The 27,835-nt window shown below is 39.8% G+C and overlaps 1 protein-coding gene across 1 annotated transcript; it reads right to left on the reverse strand.

Moving 5' to 3' along the window:
• Positions 1 to 790: 790 nt before the first annotated feature.
• On the reverse strand, positions 791 to 26,712 carry zgc:63587 (uncharacterized protein LOC393431 homolog). Its single transcript, XM_042421648.1, has 12 exons — positions 26,606 to 26,712; positions 20,859 to 20,914; positions 20,245 to 20,344; positions 20,060 to 20,146; positions 19,522 to 19,645; positions 18,160 to 18,294; positions 17,493 to 17,610; positions 6,919 to 7,020; positions 6,550 to 6,695; positions 6,286 to 6,369; positions 5,977 to 6,034; positions 791 to 2,289 (listed from the first exon to the last, which is right to left on the reverse strand). Exons 2-12 carry the CDS (start codon positions 20,883 to 20,885, stop codon positions 2,224 to 2,226), a joined length of 1,047 nt encoding a protein of 348 aa, XP_042277582.1. The 5' UTR covers positions 20,886 to 20,914; positions 26,606 to 26,712; the 3' UTR covers positions 791 to 2,223.
• Positions 26,713 to 27,835: the final 1,123 nt, after the last annotated feature.

The following is a 27,835-nucleotide window of genomic DNA, read 5'->3' on the forward strand; positions in this document are numbered from 1 at the left end:
ATTTTGTATATCTCTCTTCAGACCAATTGTGCTGCTAACAGGAACCAAGTTCAAGCTCTTTAAGGATTCCCTGAGCTGTTTCTTTAAAAAATATCAGTGCAAATGTTTCCTGTAGACAAGAATACACTCACAAATATGCTGTAATCCCAAGATCAACATCATATCAGCAGATCCTCGAAAAGCTGCATTTGCGACTCATCTTTTCTAGCTTAAAGTTCTCCTTCACCAATTGTCTGACGCACTAAAAAGGGTGTTTGTTGAATCATGTTGAGTGTCAGACATAAAAATGGACACATTAAAGTCTTTTAAAAAAAATAACACTCAGAACTGAGTTCGTTTTCATTTGCATTTGCCCTTTTGCTGATGACATTTTGGTAATTTGGATCCACAACTCCTCAAAAAGACTGAACATAAATAAAAGATCCTGAACATCTGTTCAGCTGTGTTGCAAGGAAGCAACATGGAGCTCTTCCCTCCATCCACTGAAAACTCCTTTGAATTTTTTTCAGCAGTGTGTTAAATAAACTGTGGAGCTTCAACCTTCACCTTTTACATACATAGAAAATCTTTAAGCTGTGTGTATCAGTATCAATTGTTCTGTTTTGCTGGGAGTAAATTGGGGGCTTTTTTTGTTGTTTTTTTACTTACAGACGGGCAGACAAGCGAGACATCAGCAAGAATTATATTACAATCAGAACAGACCTTTGTTTTCCAGGAGTTTGACCCACAAATTGATCCAGATTCAACAAATAAAGTTTTTTTTTCTCTAAACAAACTTTATTTAAGAAGAAATACAAAAAAAAAAAAATGTTGAAGCCTAAAAACGGACATATGGTTAACAAGTAATAATTATGTTTGTCTTAGTACCTTTGACAAATATTTGCATAGAAGAACAAAAGAAAACAGAAAAACAAAACAGAAATTCTGAATGGCACATCAGTGACAGCAAAGTTAAACGGTTTAGTCTGCTGCTGACAGAAGGCTGGAGGGAATTTACACTTACAACAATTACATAATATAGTATCTGATTTTATAAAGTGGAAAAGCCCAAGTAGTATGAAGACGGACTGCTCATGTAGTGTACAAACACGTCACATTTTACACATTTAATGACGTCACTGGTGCAAATGTGAGCTCATATTTAGTTTCCAGACTGGAGAGTGCGATTAGTTTTCAGTCTGTAGTCGTGGTTTGGCACAGACACTAAGATCACGCAGCTTTCGATGACGACAACATCATAACAATATTAACAACATGGCACTTTATAACATTTCCATACAGTCTGAGTGTTTGTCTTTATTAACAGTGTAGTATTATTCTCACTACTTGTTTTTAGTAGCTTTGCATCCTAAAAACCAAACAAACCAACTTCTAAAGTTTGTGTTGTTGGCTACAAAATAAAATTTCTATTTTAACACAATTAAGGACAAATATTTCACCTGAAATCCCGGCACATGAACGGCACATTCCTCATTCTCGACAGGGAAAGTTAACCTCATTATAAACCACATTTACTGTGGTGATATTTATATTTATTGCATAATCAGATGGAGACAAACAGCACTTGGCTAACGTTAAAGTTGTGAAGTGATGAAGAGGCACTGAAGGTCTGAAAGAGGTAAAGACGTTGGGCTTGAGAATTACTCATAAGCCAAACAGAAAGACATGAGAAGCAAACAGTTCTTTACTTTTAAGATAAAAAATATTCAAAACTAGTTTTAAACTGACAGCAAAATAAATGGAAAATGGTGCCATCTGAAGACTGGACTCATTTTTGTAAACATGTTAGTGTGATGGCAAAACCTCTTAGTACCGTTGTCGCTGGCAGCTCTGTGGACCATAATGTTAAGATCTAGATTAAATTAACAACAATTATCATCCACTATTCGAACATTTCACTGTATATTAAGTCTATCAAGTCGCTCGCAGAAAACTAGGACACACAAAATCACAAAATAGTTGATACATGATTGTTAAGTGGAGTCTTTAAAGAAGAAAAATTTAAAAACAAACAAAAACATCAGTGTGGAGCTCCTGAACATCTGATGGATGGATGACTGGAGGGAAGGAGATGATGATGTGGAAACTCCTGGAAGGTGGATGGTGGCAGCAGACAGGGATGGACTCAGAGGAGGACCAGGAGGACCAGGAGTGTGTGTGTGTGTGTGTGCATGTGTGTGTGTGTGTGTGTGTTTGTTGTGCCTCCCTTCTGCTTCGACCCTTTTACTCGTCTGTTTTCATCTTCATCTGTGCCTGCATCTGAGCGATCATCTCCTGCATGCGTCTCAGCTACAAGATGTAAAGAAAAACAGGAACCAGATCATGATGATGCACAAATCAAATTTTGTCTCATATAAGAAAGTTTGGATTTAAGTGTTTTGCTGAAAGCAGTAACTGAGAAAATGTAGCACAGTTCAATAAACTTTATATTCTCTAAACATCCAGTAACGAAAAGATCGTTCCAGGGAAAAAATGTGTTTCCTGTTTCTGGCAGCTGAAACAGCATCTTATTTGGAATAAACAGAAGATGAAATGAGTAATCAGGATATAACGGATATCTAGAATGTAAGAGTAGAAAATCTAGAAGTACCGCCTCGCAGTTGTTTGTCTCCGCAAACCCGTCAAGTTACAGTTTACCTCTATGTCTGTCCAGACTCAAACAATATTTGTAGTGAAGAGTTTGAGGGGATTTGAAAGATATTAAGTGTATTTTCCTTGTATGTGTTCACATTTGGCCAATAAAGCTGATTCTGATAGAACACAAAGTTGTAGCCATGACAGTAGACAAAGCTGCAGATATGGATGTTGCTGCAAAGAAGCTATAAATTCTAAAACGTGGACGCTTCACACACATCTTCAACCCGGCAGCACAGAAGATCTAAACAATCACCACAGTTTCAAGGTGGGCATCCAAGATTAGTGTCATTAATTCAGTATCTGACCAAATCTCCCCTTCTGGTCCTGAGTTAATGGCCAGAAAAGTGTTTTTGCAAAACATTATGATGTCACAGTGAAGTTGACCTTTGAACTTTTGGATATAAAATCATCATTTCATCCTTTTAGACATTTGTGTGAAACTTTGTCATAATTAGCGTATGAATTCTTGAGTTATTTGTGAGGTAACAGTGACCTTTGACCACCAAATTCTAATCAGTCTATCCTTGAGTCTAAGTGGACGTTTGTGCTAAATTTGAAGAAATTTCCTCAAGGCCTTACTGAGATATCTCGTTCACAAGAATGGGATGAACTGACGAACAACCTGAAGACATAATGGCTTCGACCATGGCGGTCGCTGGCGTGGAGGCGTTAGATGACAGAGACAGTTTTGCTGTTTGAGAGGTTTTGGTTTTACTTTAAAAAGAGCATCAAGTGAAGATGGTTTTTAACCTGATATGGGTTTAAAAGCAAAACCAAAACCTTGACATAACAAGTATTACTTTTTTTGGAGCTCTATGTGGGTAGTCAGTGATGACCACAATGACTGAACACAGAAAGAAAAAAGCTCTATTTATAGAAACTGAATAAACTTGAGACTAGAACGATACCAAACACTTACTGACTGATCGGCAGGTGATCTCTTGTGCAAAAACACAGAAGCAATGAGCACCAAAATGAAAGAGCATCAGTTGAAGTTATATTTCAAGATTTTCTTCACTTTTACAAGGTAAAATGCTGCTACATTGCTGTAACTTTATTCAGTCAACTGAAGAATAATAAAATGTTTTAGCATAATGTATAATAATTATTACTTTTTATTTCATGGCTGTAATAGCGGTAGAAGAAACTGTTTAAAAATTAATGAAACATAAAACCAATGCCAAACAATAAATGAATAATGGACGGAAGGTACATAAATGTTAATGTTAATTTAACTACAGGCCAATAAATAAGTAAATGATTTGAAAAACACTTTAATACATGTCGCCATCTTGTGTCTGAGCAGAGAACTTCACATGCTTCATATTAAAGAGATGATTTTCTCAACAAAGCGGCAACATCCCCTTCTTTACTTTCTGTCTGAAAAATCATGAAAATGAACTTATGATCTGGACATAAATTTAGGTTAGAGACAGACTAACTGAAAAAATATTTAAGTAAAGTGTGAGAACATATTCAAGGTAACTTGGGAACGCTTTATTTGACAGGTTCTGTAATTTCTTAGTAATTTCCTTCCATATTTCCTGGAATTAATTATGTCATTTGGGACACATTATGTGGAAAATAGAGTCAATGTTCTGGGATAGTGCCTATAATACCACATCATTTATTTGAGTGTTTAAGAAAGAACCAGGATGTTATTCAGTATTCACACAATTGTGTCGAGTTCAGCAGTTGTTGATACGCCCAAAAAGTTTCTTGGTAACTGTTTAAATGAATTGAAAAACAAAGTTCCAATCAAAGTAAATATTAATTTATTACAGAAAACGATGCTAAATTTTACAGAGAGTTCTGTTCTGTTATGTTCTGCACCTTCTAGGTTACAATACTTGGAATAATTGGAATTTATTAATTAAAAATGTACCAATTCAACACTGTGTCCATTTTCCATATAATATTCCATATAATAACCAAACCATATGGTTCTTTCCAGGAACCAAGAACAGTTATACATTGTGTCTTTCTAGGAAATTATTAGGAAATGAGGCACCTGTACAATAAAGCATTACTGTCTCTGACTCATGTATGAGTCGCAGTAACAATAGTTACTGTTGTATATATTTCCTCTGTAACTCCTGACACCACGTAAACAAATGGACCACTGTCTCTCCAGCTTTGTTTGGGGCACCAAACATTACTGAGGTCATTCCCACCATAAAACTGGGCCAGGACATCCAGGCAGGAAGTGATGGCATATCCTTCCTGGGCACATTGTTTACAAACAGCTCTGATTGCACACCGCCCATTCACTATAGTGCAGTGCAGCATTAACACAAACAGGCCAATCAAGAGCAATCAGGAAACAGGTTATTGCCTGGTGACGTGCAGGCTGCATGGACCAAAATGTAAACAATACATATAGAAGATAGGGGCTGAAAATAAATAGTAAGACTGTTCTGTAAAGAATCGAGAAGTTTCCTGGTTTGACCTTAAAGTCTTCCTGCTGGTGAAATGAGATTCAAAGGGTTGTAACGGTGGGGGGACGCACATGTATGTTAGAGAAGTGCTATAAAGGTGACAAGGCAGTTTTTCCACACACTCAGCATAAATTTGCATTCACACTTTATTACCTATTGTGTTCCAGCCAATATGGATTCTTGCTTTTTTTAAAGGATAAGTACAGACTTTTTTAAGTGTGTCTTAACACAATATTCAAATACTCACATCTCATATGTACATAGAGAGAGTTGATGGTCGCTGCAACCATTACTCCTCTATATACTGACCATTAAGCAAATCCCTTCATTTTGCCACCACATTGTAGGAAAGACTGGAGGAGATCCACAGTCCTCCTTCAGTGCAAAAGTGCAATGTTAATTTCTGAGGAAGACAAACTGATCTTCTTAGGTTGTCTCGTTCTGTTTTCCTGGTTTCTTTGCTGAAGGGACACATACTGGTAATCATGTGCAGGTTTACTGTCAGCTTTCTCTCCAAGAATCAAACCCACACAGAACTCACATATACACTGAGAAGATAGTAACTCTGGGAAGTTACCCACTCCATTTGAGTAACTCAAGACTGCTGAAGCCTCGTATTAGCTTCAACTGAAGTTTACAACGCATGTTTGTGATGAAGGATAACTGTGGATGGCGGGAAAGAATAGCTTTACTGCCAATATGGAGTGAATGAAACCTCTTTTAGCATATATATGGCATTTGAATATTGTATTATCTGAGCCTATCCTTTAATATGTTTTTGGGACTTGCACACTTCTATTTAAAGCTATCCAGTTATTATTAGATCACCCAAGACCCATTTAAGCACAAAGTGAAACCAGGGACAAAGACAAAGTTTGCTCAGAGCTACGTGTGTCCTTACCTCGGCCTCTTTCTGGAGCAGGATCTGGTCCTTATCCACCACATCCTCATCCACAGCTCTGCGTGGAAACAAAACACACAAGTTTAGTTTAATTAATTTAAGTAACAAGACACAAAAATAAACTCATAATGCATTAAAGAATTGAAGAGGGATTGTGCTGGTGAGATTTTAAAAACCCCAAAAGGACTTTTGAAGACATCTCACCAAAAAAGGAAAACAAACAAACAAAAAAACCCAACAATCTAAAATTAAAAAGTTTAAAACTTTTCTTGAAACAGAGACGCTTGAAAATATAAACCAGCATCTCACCTGCCCGCTCTCTTCAGTCTCTCTGAGCGGAAGTTCTCATAATGCAGATCCTGAGTTACCTCCTGCAGGTCTTGCATGTGGGTCCTGCAACAAACAGACATGCGATCCTGTCGTCACACACTAGGAGGCAGCAGAGCTTTATTTTAAACATCTCTAGTGGACTTTACAACCAGTTTAATGAGGAAGAGCTCATGTCAAGGTTGTAAAAGACTTTCCTTCCCTAAATCATATTGCTCAGGAAATTTTATTGCCAGGGAGACTCACACAAGCATGGTGCGGAGCTTGAGGAAGTCATTGTGCTCGGGATTCTCCACCTCCACAACTCCCCATGGGTAAAGACGACCTCGGATCTTCTTTCCCTTTACCTCAATGAGCTGGTTGGAGCCAATGACAGCAAAGGGAATGCTCGCCTGGGAAAGGAAGATAAAAGGTCAGAGAACCCCAGAGCGAGACAAAGTCAGAGGAAGGGATATGGACAGAGATATGGGCAATAAAGGTATCAGGGACGTGGGGATGCAGTGAAGGGAAGCAAGGATGAATGGGAAGGGACTGGTATCTATCGCTAAACCAGCAGATGGAAATGTCTGACGTAGTTTAACGTCAGCTGGCAGTCAGCTGCGTGTCCCCTCTCACCTTGAGGACTCTGGTCTGCTCCTTGAACTCCTCGTCTTCGTCAGAGTCTGCGTCAGGTAGCTGATAAATTCTGATCCCGTGCTCTGCGATCTCGTCCAGGATCTGAAAGGTGGAAACACAGAAACACATCAGCTGGGGTGAGCCAGCTGGGGTCGCGACCGCATTGTGACCTCCTGATATGTCCCACTGCACGAGGAAAACCGGACACTTGAACCCCGCAGGTTTCACTGCAGATACTGACACTTTCTAAAGGAAATGTGTGCTAAAACCATTCAGAGGAAAAAAAGATGAAAGTCTCTTCATCTAAAAGAAACCAGTAAAACATTCTCCCTGCCTCTCCTCTTCTTCAAAATATCTCTTAATAAAACTGTTGCCGTGCGTAAAACTGAATCTAAAGTGAGTGAAAGCTACAGCCCGTTCATGCTGACAATATTCTTGCCACTTGAACATTTCTCAAGTGATTCAAGCATTACAAAGATTTCAGTAGATTATCTAAATATATAAATGAGCTGTTCACATTCTGAGTGTTATGGGAAAAAAATACAGCTGCAGCTCTGACCCATAAACAGAAAGTAAGAGGGCTGCGTAGACTAATAGGAGGGTGTGAGTCAGTACCTGTTGTTGCAGCAACACATTTAATTAAAGCCCCCCTATGGAGGAAAAGAGGGGTGAGACAGAAAGGCAGGTGAAAAATAATAACCGTCTGTGTGTGTTTAAGTTCTGAAAGAGTCAGAGAACAAAGTTCTTAACCTCCTTTATTTGCAGGCCGACCGGTGAAGAAACAAGTTTAAAACAAAGGAGCTTTCTTCACCACTACCTCGGGGACAGATGTCCGTATTTATTATTCTAAACATCAAAGCCGCATTTTTCTTTTGTTTTCCAGAGAGCAGCATTTTTAAATCCACAATGTAGTCTTGTGTAATGGAGCCAAAAAATGTCAAGTGTTGTTTTCCTGACTTTTTGGGGGACTTTCATGTACTGTAGTGTATAATAGGACAGTGGTGAGTTAGCCAGGAGCCTGGGACGTGAGAGCAGGTTTTCCTACAGAGCGCAGCTCCTGTTTGAGCCCTTGTTATGGCTGTCGCTTGTTTTCTCAGTGAGCTCTGCGCGCAGTGTGTGTGAGATAGTGTGTGTGCGGGGAGAGTTGGGTATTGTTGTGGGGCAGATCTAAAAACAAACAGGCTTTGCAGGACTCAGAAGAGAGCGTGACACAAGACCAGAACCTCTTTTCCTTCGCTCACACATGATTTACAGATTTCTCCAACATGGACGTTGGATAAACATCACTCCAGTGGGGCAGAGCGTGGAGAATTTTGGGAAACTCTGCTCGCAGTGAGAAAATAAACATATGTGACACAATGGCAGGAAAAATGAAACAAACAACAAATCCAGTTACACAAGCAGATAAGATAGAGACAAATTCAGATAAAAATGATATAAAACAGGAAAAATTAAACAGAAAGACCACTAAACAACCAGCATAAACAACCACGATAAAGCTGTTTTCTAGGACAGTGTATTGGACATATTTTACGAGTGCGAACCTCGATTAAATATCCAGAAACAACATCTGATCATTGCACTAAATGACCAGCAATCGCGTGTTGCCAGCCCTCGCTAAGCCAAAAGCTGCAAAATGGCTGTTTACCTGAATTATTCTGCTCTGTAACATGTGCTTAGTACAGCCTGACACCTATAATCAAGACCTCTCGGGGATAATCAGATGTCAAAATCACTGCCTACGCTAATCCCTGTTGTCTCCTGCTGATTTACTGTACACAATGTAGGCCATAATCCTTAATGTTACACCAGTCTCTCCTCCTCCTTGTAGTTGTGTATTTTCGTTGGCACGGAGATGTTGGCAGTGGGAGCCATTTTGATTTTATGACCATCCTGTTCGCCTATAATACAGCCCCCCACCACCCACCCCTCCCTGCGCTGTTATGGTTGGCCTTGCAGGTCCACTCAGTGCTGTCAGGGCGGCGGATAAACAATGCCACACAAGACTCTACCTCAGTATTAATTAGAAAAGGAAGCCCAAGATTTATCGCCCTATGCTTCTGGCTCACATCGCTGAATATGAAGTATTGTTTGTGGAAATATACCGTCACGGTGGGCAGTTATAAGTGGGAGGGCGGAGGCTGATGCTGTCCGGCTAGAAAATGGGTTCGAAATGAGACAAAATGCAGCTGAATCATACCACACATGTATTTCCAGTGTAAAGTCACTTCTAGGAATAGCAGAATCAAATATACTGTAGCCGTAGCCCAAATATAGCATACCTGCAGGTCTATACATAGATATAATTACACAGGGTAACATTGTGGGAGACGTGGCTAAACACTTTTGTTGGGTTTTTTTTGCAGTTGCGTAGCAGGTCTAACCAAAACCTCCAATCATAATAAAACAGGGTGCAAACCCATCATTACAGGGATCAACCATCAACCTGCAGAGGGAATAATATTTTCATGATTTGCTCATTCTCACAAACCCACAAAAAAATACGAATGACTCAAACACCTGCTAAGCAATAAGAAATGAATCCTGGACAAACAACATTGTAAGAAAACAAATGTCACGAAGAAAAGAGCAAAGAAACAAAAAGAGGGGATTGTGGCGAACACATAACAGGTAACCACAGGCGCAAACACACACTCACAGTTACACAGTTTTGTGGTGCAATTGTTGAAGACAGAGCTGAGCCTCCTCTGGCCTGGCATGGTGTTTGTATCCATTAAACTAAAACTCTAACAGGGAACAATACTTGGAAGTAGAAACATGTACCACAGCATTCTTAGGAAATCAACAATGCAGAGAGAGAAAAAAATCAGAAAAACAAAACAATCGAACAATCAAAACTCGACACTAATCAACCTTGATTGAGAAGAGCAAGGATCGGGAACTCGGAGGGACCAGACCAGCAGCACGTTTACGCAGCGTTTATGTAACCTCGCAGTTGCTTGCCAGCTTCTGCAGAGTGGCCATGGGAATGAAACGGTGCATCACTGCCATTAGAGGTAGTGTATCTGATTAGCTTTCAGTCCCTTCTAAACCTGATTTCATACTGAGAGAACACCTTGAGGGAGAGGGGCCCCTTTTTTCCGAATACTGCAGAGTTTATTCAAGGAAAATCCAGCCATGGTGAGCGTTAAGTCCGTTTTCCTGAGAGATCTCGGTCCCTCGTGAGATTCCTGTACGTCCAACTGTGTGTCTACATATCAGTGAATAAAAGGTACTTTGCACCTTCTAAATCAATTTCATGCAGCTCATTTTACACAGAAATATCTAGGGGTGGTTAGATTTTTTAAGTTGTTTAGGGGGAGGGGTTGGAATGGATAGAACTGAGTTTTGATTATGTGCAGGTGCCATGATTTGTTTTGATTTTGTATCTCTGGAGGATGAAATATGTCCTATTCATAAATAAGCGACTCAGACTCAGACTACTGAGACGTAACCACGACGGTCAAGCATCAGCGTTCAATATTAATAAAAACTAAAGGTGAGAGTTTTACGCTACTCAAACTAGCATGTGGAGAAGCAAGTTTTATTGCATTATTACCAGATTTCACCATTGTTCCAGTGACACATTTATGCCGTATATTGTTTTCTGCCCATTTCCTTGTCTACGTTTTTGCCTATTGCTTCACATTTGTTGAAAGCTTTAATACAATCATGCTCGCACACACCTCCACATATTGTATTTTTAGGATCTCTAGTCAGGCTACCACACCTGAAACAAAGATCACCTCGACTGAAATAAAAAATGAATATACTGTATACACCATAAATATTGTACACAGGTAAATAAAATAAAACATAAACCTCCAGGTAAAAATATCAGAGGTGCTATTTCATGCAGCAAATGTCATATATTTTGTGCGTATTAATCTACTGACTAAATTGATCACAAGACAAGACATGTTTGGATCTGGGTGGGTTACCACCTCGTATAAACAGTTTCCTGGATTGCTACATGATTCCATCTAAGAAATGTGTCCTTTTACAGTTTTTTCAACTGTGGAATGTAAAAATCTCTATTCTGGACACTAAATGTTTGTTATTCGTATTTATAGTTAACATCAGGAGAACAATCTAACTGCAGCTAAATCATCAGGCTTCAGGAGGGATGCAGTGTGTCGTAGGTCAGAGAAGAGCCACGCGGCACCACCCAGTCTGAGAGATGGTTTTATGTATTCCAGCTGTTTAGCCATTAAACTGTGTGAAATACAACGATGAGTTGTGGACAAGCAAAAATATGGTATCTTCTCACATTAAAGAGAGGGCCAACCCACTTTTTCATAAAAAAAAATATACTGTGATGAGCACCAGCGTCTCCAGTTGTAAATCTAACGATTTAAAGTCTTTTAAGTTTTGTTCACACTGCAGACTGCTGCCAAATGTGGCTTTTAAGTAAATCTGCCCACAAACAACAAACTGATCTGTGCATCACTCTAATTCATATTTTGGACTTTGAAGAACAACACACATTACATGCCTAAACTACAAGATTACAAGACAAACGATGATGATGAAAGGAGAAGAAAAAGCTGATGTCTTGCTAGATTCCTGCAATTATTCTTACAAAAAAAAAAAAAAAAAGTTTCCAAACTTAATTTGCTAACCTTAAAACACATGAGAACAAATGCTTCTCTCTTGCCAGGAAACGCCTTTCAACTAACCGGCTCTCTCCTGCCTGCAGGGAGTCTGAGGGGATGATGGAGCCCCAACAATACCTGATCTAGGGGGGGTCGGAGGGATTTAGACCTCATACCAGCCTCCTACACAAACACACACACACACACACACATAGCTGACTGCTGCCTCACTTTCAGAACTGGTATAATCTGGCGTCAGGTCCAGGAAAAGTTTATGTGTTAAGGTGTACAAATGCTTGGTTTGTAGCTCCAGGAGGTGAGCAGATCACCAGAAAGGGAGGACGGCTCGGCAAGAGAAGCTGAAAATATGCCCTCATCCTCAATCACTCTGACCTGCAGACTGTCCGCTTAGATATTATCTAAAAAGTACAAAGACAGCACAGACTGACACGTAGCAGCACCGGGAAAACAATACCTTTTTGTTCACAGGATTAAAGACACTTGCACACATGCACAGAAACACATTCCTGATATATTCAGTCAGAGTCAGAGACTGAGCGGACAGTCCAGACTGGAACAGAAGCAGACCAGAACAGCTGGTTTTGTTCTGAAGGAAAATAAAGAGGAAGTCGCCACGGCCATAGTAACGTGAAGGCATCATGAGTAACGGTGGTCAACACACTCGCACGCACGCATGCACGCACACACTCACACACCCTCACTCCCTCCTATTGTCTGGGGTAAGTATTAGTACAGTTAAGACCACCCACCTCTCCCTATGATCAAAGAGCATGGAGAGGAACAATCGAGCTATTCATGTAATCTTGTATTTAAGTGAGATTTAAAAAGGGGACAGTGAGTGCGAGTTTAGGATTTCAACCACACTTCAGGTTTTGTGACTTGGTCTAGTAATCAAAAGGATCTCGGCAGCTAAAAATGACTCATTAGCAGCGCTGCAAAGTCCGGAAAACATCTATTCAGGTTGATCTTCCAGTGTTTCTCAAGGAACAAGGAAACCTGCTGTTTTCTTACTGTAGTCTGCCTTCACTTCAGAGTAGATGATTATTGTGTGTATAAGATCTGTTTGCTCCGTGAGGAAAAACGCATATTTATTGTTTTAAAATCCACAGAGACGTGGAGCATGCTCTGGCACAATGACTGCTGGAGGGCAGAAAAATAAATATGTCCGCGTGTTTGAAACACTGGCAGGAAAAAGACGGGGCACAGGCTGACCAGGGAGTCACACACTTACACACACAAGAGGATGAGTGAGGTAAGGATGAAGTAATAGGCACTCAACCTTTACTCATGGGGCGTCAGCCTAAACGTGCACAAAGAAAGTATATCAAAATTGGAGGGAACTGAAGTTGAACATCAAACCTGGGGTAAAATTAAACATCATGAATAAGTCGCCTATACTGTCCCTATAATTTCCTTTTCTAGCTCAACAGACAAGAGCTCTGAAGTTTACCCCTGTGTTAAAAATGCTTCACTTTCTGTTATTTCGATTTAAGAAGACCTAGTGACAATACTGGCCGGTGCAAACAGTCCGGGACTGATAATGTGTCCCAGCGGGGCCGTAGAGCTGGTTCACACAGCAGGAGCGCGGTGGAGCGCCTGGGGGAGACGACAGTGAGCCAGACAATGAGGGGAAAACTGTGACAGCGCCTCGGCCGGGGGTGAAATATGGCAGCTGAGGGGACAAACATGAGGCAAGGAGGGTCCTGCATGGGAGACCGTCAGCAGAGATGGACAGGGAAGGACAAAAAAGGTGGCAGAAAGAAGAAAGGAGACGGGATGAGGACGCTGAGGGAAGAGACAAGAGAAGTGGGGAGAAGGAACAGAAGAGAGGAACACAGAAGCGAGTGGAGGGAGGAAAAAAAAAGAGCTGAACTATTGTTATTGTTCAAGCCTTGTGCGAGAACAGAGGAGGAGCTGAGTTCTCTAGCCCTCCCTGACCTCTGGCTTAGGAGAGCGGCCTTTAGTCTTCACACAAAAGACAGAAAAAAAGATATCACACTGTTTGGTTTGAAGTCTGTGGCATAAACACATCTTCTGCTTCTGCTAACCTTTTATTACTGCACTGAAATTAGTGTGTGGTGTTTTGTATGTTTTTATTACAAATCAGACATACTCCTCATTATTGCTGACTATTGTTACAAGCATACTGTGAGGATGAAGATATTTGAGTATGCTTTTTCTCTCTTTTAGATAGCAGCTGATTTCAATGCATTTCAGTAAAGTATGAGAAGAAATATGTAGAGACTTAAAACCTTTAGGGCCCAAGATTGGTAAGGTAGGTAATCCATCACAGGGCACGCTCAGCTTTTAGTAAAAATTCTATAAACCTTAGATTGTTTTGAAAAGTCTTCCAGGCTCACTGTGTTCTGGTGGAAATCCCACATCTGAAAACTGAGTTTCAGTTGTCAAACAGAATGAAGTTAAAAAAAAATCCAACAAAAAGGCAAGCGATAAACACAAACACCATGAAATGTTTATTAACAGGTTTGCATTTAGAAAGCATTGGGAGACGACATCCCGGATGTCTGAGCTTGACACCAGCACTTGAATGCAGCAAATTTGAGGATTTTGCTTTGAGCTGTTTTACCACACTGTTAACATGAAACTAACAAATCAATTAATTGTTTTATCTATAGAATTATGTGAAAAAAGGACACACACAAATAGCAGTTTTTTGTTCAACTAGAAGTAGGCATCTTTGCGTTTTTGCTTCCATCAAGGTTCCAGTCTGAACTAGCTATGTACCATCCTCTATGTTCAAAGTGAAAACAGCCAGTAAAGCTGTTTGGGACTAAAGCCCTACACAGGATATGACTGCAAGGTCCCAGACTGAGAGGATCAGCCCCTCAATATACCCTCCTCAGGGCAACTTATGAGCTAGAGACCACAGCGACCTCGGTGAAGGAAATTGGCATTAGAGCAAATTAAAAAAAGAAAAAGAGAGAGGACACAAAGAGGCAGAGGAAGAAAGCAAGATTCAGCTGAGTGAGGCGATGCCAGGGGAGGAAAGCAGCGAGGAAACAAGCGAACTAGACAAGAAGCAGGCAGAACGAAGGGGATGAAAGCTGAACGATGGGGGGGTTTGTTCACTTTGTCCGTGAACCTGAGCTGCACGAGGCAATAGCTTGTGTCTTGTCAGTGGAATAGTCTCGACACATTGCAGGAAACTTATATTGTTCTGTACAAGCTGTTTCCCCCTAATAGTAGGAGAAAGGACTGCACATGCTTTGAGGAGGGGGTCCCATTTACTGAGAGACAAATGGCTCCAAAACGGTGAGAAAGTGCCCAGCAAAAAAACAAACTAATAAATACTGTGGGAGAAAAGCTCGGGGTTATCAATCACCCTCCTGCACTCAGCTTTCTGACAGGTTCTTGGCTGCTGGTGCTCTGACCTCAAAGGAAGGCCTGGTGCGTAGCTCCACTGCGCCGGACTGTATGGCAGGAATCAGGCGTGTATACCTAAGAGCCACTTCAGTTAATCTGATCGAAGCAACAAGTACAGTTTGTTCGACCTCAGAGACACTTACAGAGATGAATGGGCCTTACTATAAAGCTTCGCATTTACAATGACTACGTTTATGTGCACACAAAAAACCAGATTATTGTGATAAATATGTAAAGGCAGGAAATCGTGGGTTTACAAGACCTGTTATTCTGATTACTCCAAATTTGTCTAACATAAGTAAGTAACATTAGTAAGTAATCGGATTTCCACCCTTTCCTGTGGAAACCTACTTATTTAGTGGTTCTATTTCTCACTTTATAAACAGGATGACCAATACAATTGTGTTCAGTTTCAGTTGTAATTTGAAGAATCGTTTTGGGACAGGGAAAGATTTAGATGAACATTCAGAAACCAGATTAAGGACATAGATAAGTGAATAGGAAGAATTTAGCGGCAATAAAAAGGTACCTCTCTGTCTCTCTCTCTAATGCAGCATACTTATGTTTTACAAACTAGAATACTGATAAAAGTTGTGTCTGCCGAAAATGTGACCAAACAGGAGATAGCTCAAAAAATATGCCCTCTTTAGGGACGCATGGTGCCGTTTCTAAATGTGGGAGAAGATAGCTCAATTAACCCACTCTATTTCCTGACTGTAATGGCTTGTCCAGGAATTCACTATCATTAGATACAACTGAGCTAAATTCAAATATTTTTCATTGTTTCACCAAAATAAAAAAGACTTATGTATAAATGCAGTGTAGAAATTGATGTTTTTTAATTGCTAGAACGTTATGGATTTGAGTACTTGGTCTATATGCGTGTGTTTGGCCATTTTGTTGCTTACAGCAGCTAATTGCTCCTTCGTGTACAGTGGGAAATGTCTGTTAAGGGAACACTTAGTGGAGCATGTTAACAAACCCTGTTGGACAGCTCAGCAGTAAAGAGGTCAGATCAGAGTGATACTGTTACCATGTTTGTGTCTTACTTTTATAATCTTCTATTCTCCCACTACTAGATACACTTTGACAATAAGGAGGCAAAACATGAACGGAATAAAACAAAAGATGCGCCAAAACTCTAATCAAGAGAGGTGACCTGCTTCACGCTGCCAGCTGGATCCGAAAGCCAACAAGCTTGGGGGTTTTCTGTAGTTTGGGGCGGGGGTCAGTGGTAGCAGGAAACATGGTTTTGTTCATCTTAAGTGCCAGAGGAACACTCAGAAGGTTTGCGGAATGTCACAGCACAAAACAAACCTACAGAGTATAATTCAGCTGGTAGGTCTCTTAAGGACAACGCATTGTACGAATTTCACCTCTGATGCTGTGGAGCAACTCTGCTTCTAGTGAAAATATAGCATAAGCACCGTTCTTGAGCTCTCGCATTGTCAGACTGTTATAAATGTGGAATCCTGTTGTCTTGGGACATGCAGGAAGAGAGACTATATATGTGTCCTAAAGCTGTGACCTTTTCTTTCTCTAAAATGCTGCATCAGTGATTTTAAACAGTCTGGCTGTGGGAGTCTTCGACAAAACTGACTCACTGCTGAAGAGAACAGAGCGGAGCTGGACTCAGCCGTGCAGTCCAATGCCTGCCAGACCACCGGCTCCGAGACCTGAATGAAAGGCAGGTGGGGGGTCTGAGCATGCAGGGGCAAGTCGGGAGACAGGCTGACTTACAATTAAAAAACGCACAGGTTGACAGAGCTGTGATAAAAAAAAGAAGTCTGCAACCCAGAGGTAAAAGATTGGTAATCTAATCTACTGTGTTCACCAACAAATTATTCAAATTTAAATGTCAGAGGTTTGAGTGTTTAAACGAATACCGATGCTGTATCAGAGAGGAGCGGAGTAACACAGAAGCAGGAACCCCCTAATAACCCAGCTTGCATGGGAGAGGTTATCAGCTGAACACACTGCTGTGACGTGTGTGTGTTGTATCGCACTACTGTGTCCTTCCACCTCTGGATAGCAGGAAGCTGAGGAGCGTGCAGGCAGGCAGACACTTGGGTAAGTTCCAAAAGGAAGTATCTGGGACGGGTTGAGACTGGTTGAGATGTGCTCCATCTATATTATATACACAACACTCTTTTCCTACTTCTGTACCTCCTACTCTTTCCTCTCTCATGTTGTCCCTCCCTGTACTTTTGAACAATCTGGCGGTATAATCAAAAACATAAAAATGTAAGCCATATATCACTGTAATCACCCAGGGAAACACATGTGTGCGTTCTCACACGAATACACAGATGTCTACACTGGGCTGCCAAAAGGGATGGATAAATGATTTTGCTATTATTAGTATATTTTTCGGTGATCCCCTTTTTAATTGCTAAACCATGCATCTGCATGGATAACAACAATCACATAACAGGGCTGAAAAGCCCTAACAACCTGGCAAGAACTGCTGAGTGCTTCGTCTTGTGCCAAGAATCAAATACAAGGCAAAGTTGATGAAATATTCTGTATATAGAAAACAATAGGCAACTGTAGATCACAAATCATCGAACCTACCCTCCTCTTCAGGCGGTCCCTCTCCTTCAGTGTCAGTGTATCAGCCTTAGCAATGACCGGGACTATGTTAACTTTGCTGTGGATGGCCTTCATAAACTCCACATCCAGAGGCTTTAGACTAGGAAAGAAAAAGATGACGAAAAAGACAAATGACAATTAGGACACAGAGGACAAGACAGCTTTGAAAAAAAATAGACCTATAAGAAACTGGGGGCAAAGAGAGAATTCAATTGGATAATGTAACATGTAATGTAAGACATGATAGCTCTGGGAGACAACGCAGTTTTCGTAGGTGGCTACATCCGCTACAGCATTATATCCTGGTCACTGGAAGTGTAGGATATGTAGGAAGTGTCGGAAGTGTAGGACGATGTTTTCATTGTTTAATTTTAGCTAGCAGCGTTCCTATAAAGCGAGAAGTATCCTCCATCCTAAATGAGGAAGCTCTGATTTGTCATCATCAGGTCATGTGCTGGGTGGTCGAGTGTTAAAAGATCCCGGTTTTAAATATATCAAAATTAGGCCAAATTTGTAGTTCACCATATACCATCCTAACCATATATTGTAGTTCTCCTATCAGGTAATCTTGAATATACTGGAATAAACACAAGTAAACCACAGCTGGACAGCTCATTGTTGGTGTCTGTACGAGTGTGTGTTTGTTTACCCGTGTCCAAATGGAGAGATGAAGTAGAAGCAGCAGTGCACCCTGTTGTCCACTATGTGTCTTCGGTTGAGTCCGCTCTCATCATGAAGGTATCGCTCAAACTGATTGTCAATGTACTGGATGATGGTCTTAAAGCTGACATCATAAATAAAAACAAAAATAAGCAGACATAACCATATGAATAACCATGTAAACACTATTTTTCAAGAGCTATTGTCAGTTTCAGACAGAGTTAGGAAAACCAAATCATGTCCGTAGTGATATCTGAAGGAGACAAAGTAGTAAGTAAAGAGGATCTTCGTTGTCAAGGAGAAACTGTCAACTAAAGGTTCTCTAGAGATGAGAGACTTGAACTGTTTGTCAAAAGCTTGAAGATTTGATGTTACTCAACTACAATGAGCAGTTTTAGAAGTGAGAAGTGTTCTTTTTTTCCTCAGAATAAAATACAGAAAATATATATTTCAAGACATTGCTTGGAGTCCCAAAGTAACCCAGTGGTGTGTCAGGAGATATATCACTGCTGTCATATAAAATTTAATTCATCTCATCTTCTGTGAGATGAGAAACGCTTCAAACTTTCTACTTGTGGTAGAAAGGTAAACATGTTGATAGAAGTTAACGACCCTGATAGTGACTGCAGTTCTCAGTGATCTCTTACTAAAACTGACATTTGCCATTTTTTATCTTTTTAACAGAGGAAAAAACAAACATTCTGACATTTTCTAGGGTCAACATTAAGTCCTATATTTTTGTTGAAGCTTTATTATCGCTGTGTGGTAGCTGAACATACCAACAGACTGTTGTTTGTTGAAAACTACTCATAGACTTGACTTAACCGATCTGTGTTCAGTTAAAGAGCCTTCTATGTCTGAGCAGCGCTCAATTCCTAATGACTTATTTTACTTTTAATCTTTAATGATATAAATATAGAGAGAAATGCAATAGACACAAAGTGCAGAGTGGAATCAAAGGAGAAATTACTGTTTTTCTCCTCCTTGACCTCTTCTGAACTTTTATGTCTTTGGCAGCTTTCATAGGAAAGTACATGTGTCAAGGAGTCTGATAATACTGTCATAAAAAGCTAATCAACAGGAAGTGGATCCTTCACTTGGAGGCTGCATTGACACCACTGACATGAGAATGCCACACAAGCAAACACACATACACACACGAAAAATGTCTTTAAGGAAGTCTAGACAGAGGGAATGCAAAGGGAGGAGAGGCAGAGAATAAGGGAGTTTAGGATGAAACTTGAGAGAGGGAGTTATAGAGGACAGGAGACGAGGATGAGAGAGCACACTGGGCAGGAAACATGTCCCAAGCTGTTATCACATCTCACTCCTCCACAGCATACAAACACACCAGTCCTGGCTGTTGATAGCATCTCCGTATCCAGGGGTGTCGACCACGGTGAGGCGAAGCTTCACTCCTCTTTCTTCGATCTCCACGGTCGATGCCTCGATCTGCACCGTCCTCTCGATCTTCTCTATTGAGTGGGAGCATGAGAATAATTGGTGGGTGAAATAAAAGAGCTTCAGTACCCGAGTAGAGTCATAATAGTAATATCTTAACATTCCTGCCTCCGTTACACAAGCCACATGCTTCAAGAGGGACTTGAAAAGTGAAATCATGGGTTATGTCACCTAACACAGCTATGTGTTTTCTTATCTGTGCAGAATGACCAGGGAGGGCCTGAATAATTGTTTTAAAGCCAAAACAAGCCCTAACCTAAGTCAAGTCATAAGAAGGGCAAGGTCATATTCTGAGACTAAGACATTCCCAACATTCCTGTTGAAATAATACTCTGCTGGAGACATTGCAGCAGACAATTCTCCATTATTACAGTGTGCGTATCTGTGTGTGCATGTACTTGTGTGTGTGTGTGTACAGGGGAGTATACCTGCAGCACCAGGGATGTAGCGTTCAGGGTAGAGATCAGTAAGAAACAGGCTGTTTATAAGTGTTGATTTGCCCAAACCAGACTCCCCTGAAAAACAAAGAGAGAAAAGAAACATACAGCTCTACTGTCTAAAGAAATAATATATCTGGCTCTAAATTAATTAATCTTAGAGAGTAATCACCCACCTACAACCATCAGGGTGAATTCAAACCCTTTTTTCACAGACTTTCGGTGCACTTGGTTTGGGAGGTTGGCAAACCCTACATAACCTGCTGCATCTGGGAACTATAGGGTACAAAAAACATACAAATTATTCAACAAAAACAAGCAATTAATAAGGAAGCATTACACTAGACACAAAAATATGTAATCCCTCACATTTAGAAAATGGCAATTACTTTTTTTCTTGTGTTACAGTATGTGCACTCCTACATTTTACTATTTCTTCAGTAAATCTGCTAACCAATTCTTCCCTGACATTTTTCATGAGTTTATGATGTGTATATGTAAAAAGTGCAAGTGAGTCTATAAGAGTGAGATTGATGATGATGCATATCATTGAGAAATTCCAACAGGCAATAAAGCCCAGCCATGAAACACTTGACTTACATTTATACAGGATATCCTCTCTGGATGCCTGTGCAAGCGTGTGTGCATGAGATTACAAGTGCCATGAGTCTGAATCACCACTGCCTTATTAGAAACCCCCCCCCCACCGGTGTGTACTCTGTCATGATCTGTAGTGTACAGTATAGTGTGTACAAAGTGTGTTGTGGTGAAATTTCAGTACGTCACTCACCTTCCCTTTCTCTCCAGATTGAGACATTGCTACGGTTTACTGGCTGTCCGAAGAGCCTGCCAGGGAAAAAAAAAAAAAAAAAAAGAGTTAATGATAAACAACACCAGATAAACCGGTTCCATTTAACTTCACTCCTTCTTCAGAAAAACACTTCTTCCAGGAATACTGATTAAAATCCTTATCAACAACTCACTCAAGATTTTCTCTAATACAGAAATTCACTTCAAGTCCAGTACTTGGCATAGAGTAATGTAATGCTAATGTTCTTCTCAGTAATTACTTAATATTGATGAGATTTTAAAAATGACACAGTGTGTAACAAGAATCCACACACATCCATACAGTCTGGTCATGGCTACCAGACTACACCAGTAGTCTGACAAAAAACATAAATTCCTCCACCAATATTGATACACAGTATATAAAGTTAAGAAAATCAGTGGAGATAGAATAAGCAGACAACATGTCAATTTTGATTAATCCAGCAAATTTGCTATATGACAAATATATTGGATGAAAAACTCATATACTAATCCAATATTGCCATAAATCTGTCCTGTTAATTGATTTGGAGATACAGTGGACAAATTTACATCTCCTCATGGTTTAAATTGTCATATAACCCATCCCAAATTAGACTTTGCAAGGCCTCCATACATCCACCAGAGAGAAATACGACCTGCTTTATCTTTATATCACAAATATCTTAATATTGTCATCATATGGATCCATTTTTCTTTCAGGCAGGAATCACAAAACACAACTCCGCCGGATGTCGCGGGATGTTTATGTTCACAAACTGTGAGTCCAACAGCGCCGCACATTCAGCCACCCTTCGCACACGACGGATCATTCACGCTGACGACTACACCGCCCGTTAAGTCGAACTATCACACGGAGGGAAGAGAGATTAAGAGCTCTGGGCAACACGTTTGTTCCCAGACCGCCATTAAACTGTTACAACCCTGTCGTCCCCATGCTCCTGCTTCACTCTATAACCCTGAGCAGACGACAGAGCAACAAGCCCACTTGATAAATTAGCTACATAATGACTGAGCAGGAAGAACAGGCTCCATTTTATCATCAACACACTGGCCCTTGATAGGTGGAGTGTGATAAGCATTCGAAAGAGGCAGGCCGCCGTACGCTGCCAAACAGAGATGCACTCTGGTTACGTAATGTTAGTCGAGGGGGGGAAAAAGGTGGCATGGGAACCTGAATTGACCTTTCTCTGCTGGCATGTGACACACACTTGTGGACACTTGGGGAACCATTTCACACTGTTCAAAGTATTAGCTGGTAGCTGGCGGGGGCGGCAACTGTATCTACATGAAAGGGGGCAGAGATCTGTCATACTGACAGGGTGGTTTCACCGCACGGAGAACAATAGCTGTTTATCCGTCTGGTTCCTGAAGCCTTTCCTATACAGGGCAGCTCAGCTGGGGAAGGAGGGAGAACACGTGTCTCACCTCTGACCACATTCACGACTGGCCACATGCGGGACAGCGAGGGGAGACACCAATAATTCAGGGTGGAGGAGTGGCGAGTTAGGGACGCAGAGGTCAAAAGGTGAAGCCAGTCACACCAATGAGGAGCTTAGGGGTCTTAAAAGAAAAGAAATCACTAATATTAGGCACTTGTGCCCAACGTAAATATCATAGAAACCATTTAATAGTATTATGACACTAATTTAACTTGAGTGAAACAAAAAACAATAAAACAAAAAAATTGATCTGCAACAAATGTAATAAATATTGATGAGTAATCACTGATTCTAGCTTCTCAAATATATTTATTTACTGATTTTCTCTGTCCTTTATGATACCAAAATGAACATCTTTGGATTTTGCTAGTCAGACAAATAAACTTACATTACATTTAAATAAATAAAATCTGAACATGTCCGTTTGGGTCACCAAAGCACGAATCCAGAAATTCAATCTACAACTTAATCATTTAGAGCTGAAACAATTAGTCAAGTAACTAGTTGATTAACATTAAATACAAAATATTATAATAATCATTTAATCGCTTGAGTCACTTTTCATGCAAAAATACCAAAAATGTTTGGGTTCTAGGTTCTCAAATGTCAATATTTGCCAGTTTTCTTTGTTGTCTATAATAGTAAAGTAAATATCTGTGATGAGATTTTTTTTTACTACTTTTTATGACATTTTATACAGAGTAAGTGATTCATGAAAATAATCATTAGTTTCAGCCCTAAATTTAACACAACATGAATGACATTAATGAGTGTGTTTTCATTGTCAATTAGCATCTGAGTTAATGTAGGGGGGGGGCCAACACAAAAGTATCAGTGTGTATCACACACATACACACACACACCCAAAGTGTTATTTCTAGACAGGCTCTGTGGGAACCAGTATTAGTCTGGCAGCCGATTAATTAAACCGCTCCAATATCACAGTGGTAATATCACAAAGACAACACTACAGGACAGACAGGCGGGAGGTACACTTCAATAATACTTTCTTAATAATGGCCATTTAATCGGCCGGGCTGCTGAGCTGCTTACACACAGCTATCAACAGGCCAGACATGGGGGAGATTAAACAGTTTGGGCCAAAAGGGAAAAATGCCACCTTAGTAAAGCCAAAGTTCTTAGCATGTAATGCATTTACAGTTGATTTATTGGCTGGATTGAAGCCATGAAGGGGCAGCAGCACTAGTAGAACTATTCACCTTCCAGACAGGCAATGTTAGGGGTCCCAACACACGCTCTCTGTGGATTAAGACCTTTCTGCTCTTACTGGAAACATTGGAACAATAATTTCACACCCTGGAGATTCAGTGAACTCAGTGGCATAACAACAAAAAAAATGGTAATTTACTGGCAACTGATCACAGCGTGAGAGACCCCACATACTGTAAACTCAGTTAACTGAACATAAAAAAGTGATGTTTGGCACATGTAAATTAAGTAGTTATTGGGGATGTAAGGGAGTGGTGGCTGGCAACAGTAATAAAGATATGATACTGGTTTTTAAGCCGTGGTTTTAGTTCTCATATTAGCCCAGAGAAAGGAAAAAAAGCCACAATGGGCGGAATGAAAAATCCTTTCAACCATGAGGAAACCAGCAGGCCTGTTCATAACAAACATACACAGAGTTTAAAGCACAGGATGGACCGTTTATGATGATGGGGACAGGATAGGAAATGACTAAAAACTAGTGGGAGTCTTACAGCAACAAATGTTACCATAAAATTGAACTATTCACACAGCTGCTCTGCAATACAATGAAGTTTAGGTGAAATTAAAAAAAAGTTCTACATTACTGACTAAGTGTGAAACTAAAACTGAGGTCATGGTAAAAGATGCTGGTAAATTTCTGGCCTTGAGTTTGTGTAATTATGTTTGAGCGATGGGTATTTGTATGTGAGAGAACGCCAATGAATGGATGAACATACACATTAATTAATTATGGATTGAATAACAACACATTAGCGCTGCAAAGATTAGTCGATTAATCCATTAATCTGCAACTATTTTGATAATCAAATAATCGTTTAAGTAATTTTTCAAGCAAAAATGCCAAACATTTGCTGGTTAAAGGCGATCAATGTGAGAATTTGTTGCTTTTCTTGGTCTTACATTACTGTAGATTTAATATTTGAGGTTTTATGTACTATGTGGTTGGACAAAATAAGAAATTCAAGGATGTCGCCTTGGACTCCAGGATGTTGTGATGTGTGTTTTTCACCTTTTTTTCATTTTGAAGTTTTATTGACCAAATGATTCATTGATTAATAATGATAATATTAGTTGCAGCCATATTATACTTAATTATATTCTCCATTAATCTCTCATGCATTATCAGGTAGTAATATTTGCAGTTGAAATACTGCAGGAACGCTTAGTTGAACGGCAGAAAAATCGAGCCCTGTCAATTTTGATAACTGATTAATCATTTGACTCATGAATCAATCAAAACTGACAAATCTACCAGTTGCAGTTTGCTGTTTTTCTTCTTTTGTATCATTGTAAACTGAACATTTTTGGGTTTTGTCTGTTGGTTGCACAAAATGAATAATTTGAAGATGTCACAGGCTCTACCAAAATAGTGACGGACATTTTTCACTTTTTTGTTGCAATTTAGAGACTAAAAGATTAGTCTATTAATTGAAAAAAAAAACCAAACAGTTAGTCAATAATTGAAATAAATGTTAATTGCAGCCCTAAACTGAAGTCATCACAACCTCATTGTATCTACATATTTCCACCTACGCTTAGTTCAACTAATTTCTCAACTATGGCATGCAGTGGGTAAAAAAATAAATCAGATATCAACGATGACTGCTATTAAACTAATACAGCTACTTGAGTTGTCAAAGTTATTTTAAAGATGTGTTGTTTTTTTTTTAAACACACAGTCTGGTGAATTAAGGTATCCTGCTGTGTAACATCATCATTCAAACCCCTGACACAATAGTGCTGGTCCACTTGGTTCTGTCAACATGAATCAGGTTTTGTTTTTCCGTTCACACTACAGTGGAAAGCGGGAGAAAACCACCCCCTTGTAGTTTTAAGCGTCAGACAGATGTCTTCCCTGGAGCTCCTGTGTCGGGCAGTGTTGGCGAGATAAGGTCGCAGGAAGGGTAAAGGTCAGAGAGCGGTGAAGGTGCTGGATCAGAGGTCCAGGATGTCTTTCAGCACTTAGAGATGTTGTCCTTCTGATGGCTAACTAATCTGTGTTCAGCTGGGTAAAAAAGCTAAGTTATTTCTAAAATAAAAGGGCAGCTGCCAGCCTGAGATTACAGCTCACACGGTCTGCCATCGTGCCCATAGTGTTCACCACTCAACACGAAAGGAAGTGAAATATGCATGTTTCCACTGAGCCAAAAACACAATCAAAGATGGATGATAATTCTTCAATAGTGGCCCTCCGCCACATCTTAGACAGACACATAATGAGAATATGTTATTGTTTCCCTATGTTATTGTGAAGTTGTCTCAACAAGAAATTTATTTTGCGTCAATGTGCTTTACAATCAAAGGTCAAGGATTAATCGGATGTTAGAAGGCGATTTCAGGAATGTTATACAAAAGGGACTTAACAGGAAATTTGTGAAAGTCAATGCTGTGAATGGCCCCTTCTTATACAGCTTTTATATGGTTTTGACTAATGTAGGGCCCACTAAGTGGAGAGCTTCCCTGCAGTTATCAAGTATGAAGTGGGACAATTGGACAATAAATAAACTCAAAAGCTCTAAATGATTTCTAATTAGGTGTTGGGCTATCACCACTGTTTTGAGGAGGATATGTTTGGTAGGACAGCTGGGTTAAATAATGAAGGAGACTATAAAACAATGCTTCAGTCGGTGGCCAGGGGAGTTTGAAACGTGTGTGAAGGCCTCTGTAACATTTGGATGTCCACCACACCCAGTCTGTCAGACACTGACTGAGTTTACCAAACATCAACTGGGACAATGGCATATAATTTATATGTAGCGTTAAACAGCGTAGCTACTTACATACCGTAGAGCTTTAACATTAATTTTCGATTTAAACACCGTTTGATAAACCAAATTTAAGTGGTAACACAGCAGTGAAACTTTGTTAACGTTACATGTCAAACTTTAGCAAGCAACAGTTGTTACCGCGGCTGGTGTCATGTTGCCAGCTCGGCTTCAACTGACTCTCCAGTTTGTCGTCTTCCTCCTGCTCCGCTTCAAACAAACAGTTTGTGGGGAGAAAAAAGCAAACAAACCACCGAGCAGTGCCTTACCTGAGCGTAACTTTGAGATAATCTTAATCGACAGGAGCGTTTTTGCCTCTCGCCGCTGTCCCAGCCCAGGAAGGGAAACCCCGGAAACCGTCCCAGCGAGTCCGCCCTCCTCCCGTCATTCCCAAACCAACGGTTATCGTGCTGCGCCACTCACGCCATTACGGCTCAACGGTTTGTATGGCGGAGCCACAGAGGAGCACTGGCTGTCAGATCCAACATGGCTGCCCCAGTGTTACAGTTTCTTCAACATAATATTTCGCCTAGTAACGGGCTCTTCTCTGCCCACAGACTCATAAATTAGTGGGAAAAGTTGAATTTGCTTTAAAAGTATTGTAAATTGTCCCCACAGCTGCCTAGTTGTAATAGGCCGAGTGAAAAATACATGTTAGGACTGGCAAAAGTCAAGTTATGTTTATATTTCAGATTTTTTTATGACCAAGAAGTGTCCATAAACCATAAACCAGTAGATAGTCAATGTTATAAGCATATCTACAATCCAGTGGAGGAAATTAAGTGTTATATTTACACTTTTGTACATTTGAGGTCATTTTATACAACTTTATTGTTCTACTCCACTTCTTTCAGAGGATAAATTTGTACTTTTTATTCACATTCATTACTTTACATATGAAGCTTTTAGATGAGCTATTAAAATATTGCTGTCTATATATTTTGATAGATACCCAACAGTAGCCAGTATAAAGCATTTAAATCAGTTAAAATGAATTGATTAATAAAACTTTTTAAAGTATTTTTTAAGTATTAAGTATTTTTTACATTGTGATACTTCTACCCAAATACTTATTCCTATGCAAAATATATTTACTTTACATAAAGAAACAACATCATGGAGTATACAGTAGCCTATATGGAAATATGCCTCTGTAAAAGTACTATCAAATAGTACATTTATTGAATTTCAAAGATCAGGTGAATCCGTTTTATCAACAAAATACAGTCCTGTCTGCCAAGTCATTTCATTTCACAAACTACTGTATTGTGAGTGGCTCACAAAAAAGAACATGGTGAACAAGACATAACAATTATAAACGAATACGACAACATTATTACAAAGATAAACTTTAAAAGCAAGAGCAAACCTGATTTTAAATATATAATATTGAATAATCAAAAAAAAGTGGTGGATTTAATGTGAGATAGTTTTTCCAGTAAAAGGAAGCTTTAAAATGAACTATTTAATTCTTTTGTAAAGACTGAATATATTTAAAC

The sequence above is a fragment of the Thunnus maccoyii genome, chromosome 9 (assembly GCF_910596095.1).
Source record: "Thunnus maccoyii chromosome 9, fThuMac1.1, whole genome shotgun sequence".
Taxonomy (NCBI): Eukaryota; Metazoa; Chordata; class Actinopteri; order Scombriformes; family Scombridae; genus Thunnus; species Thunnus maccoyii.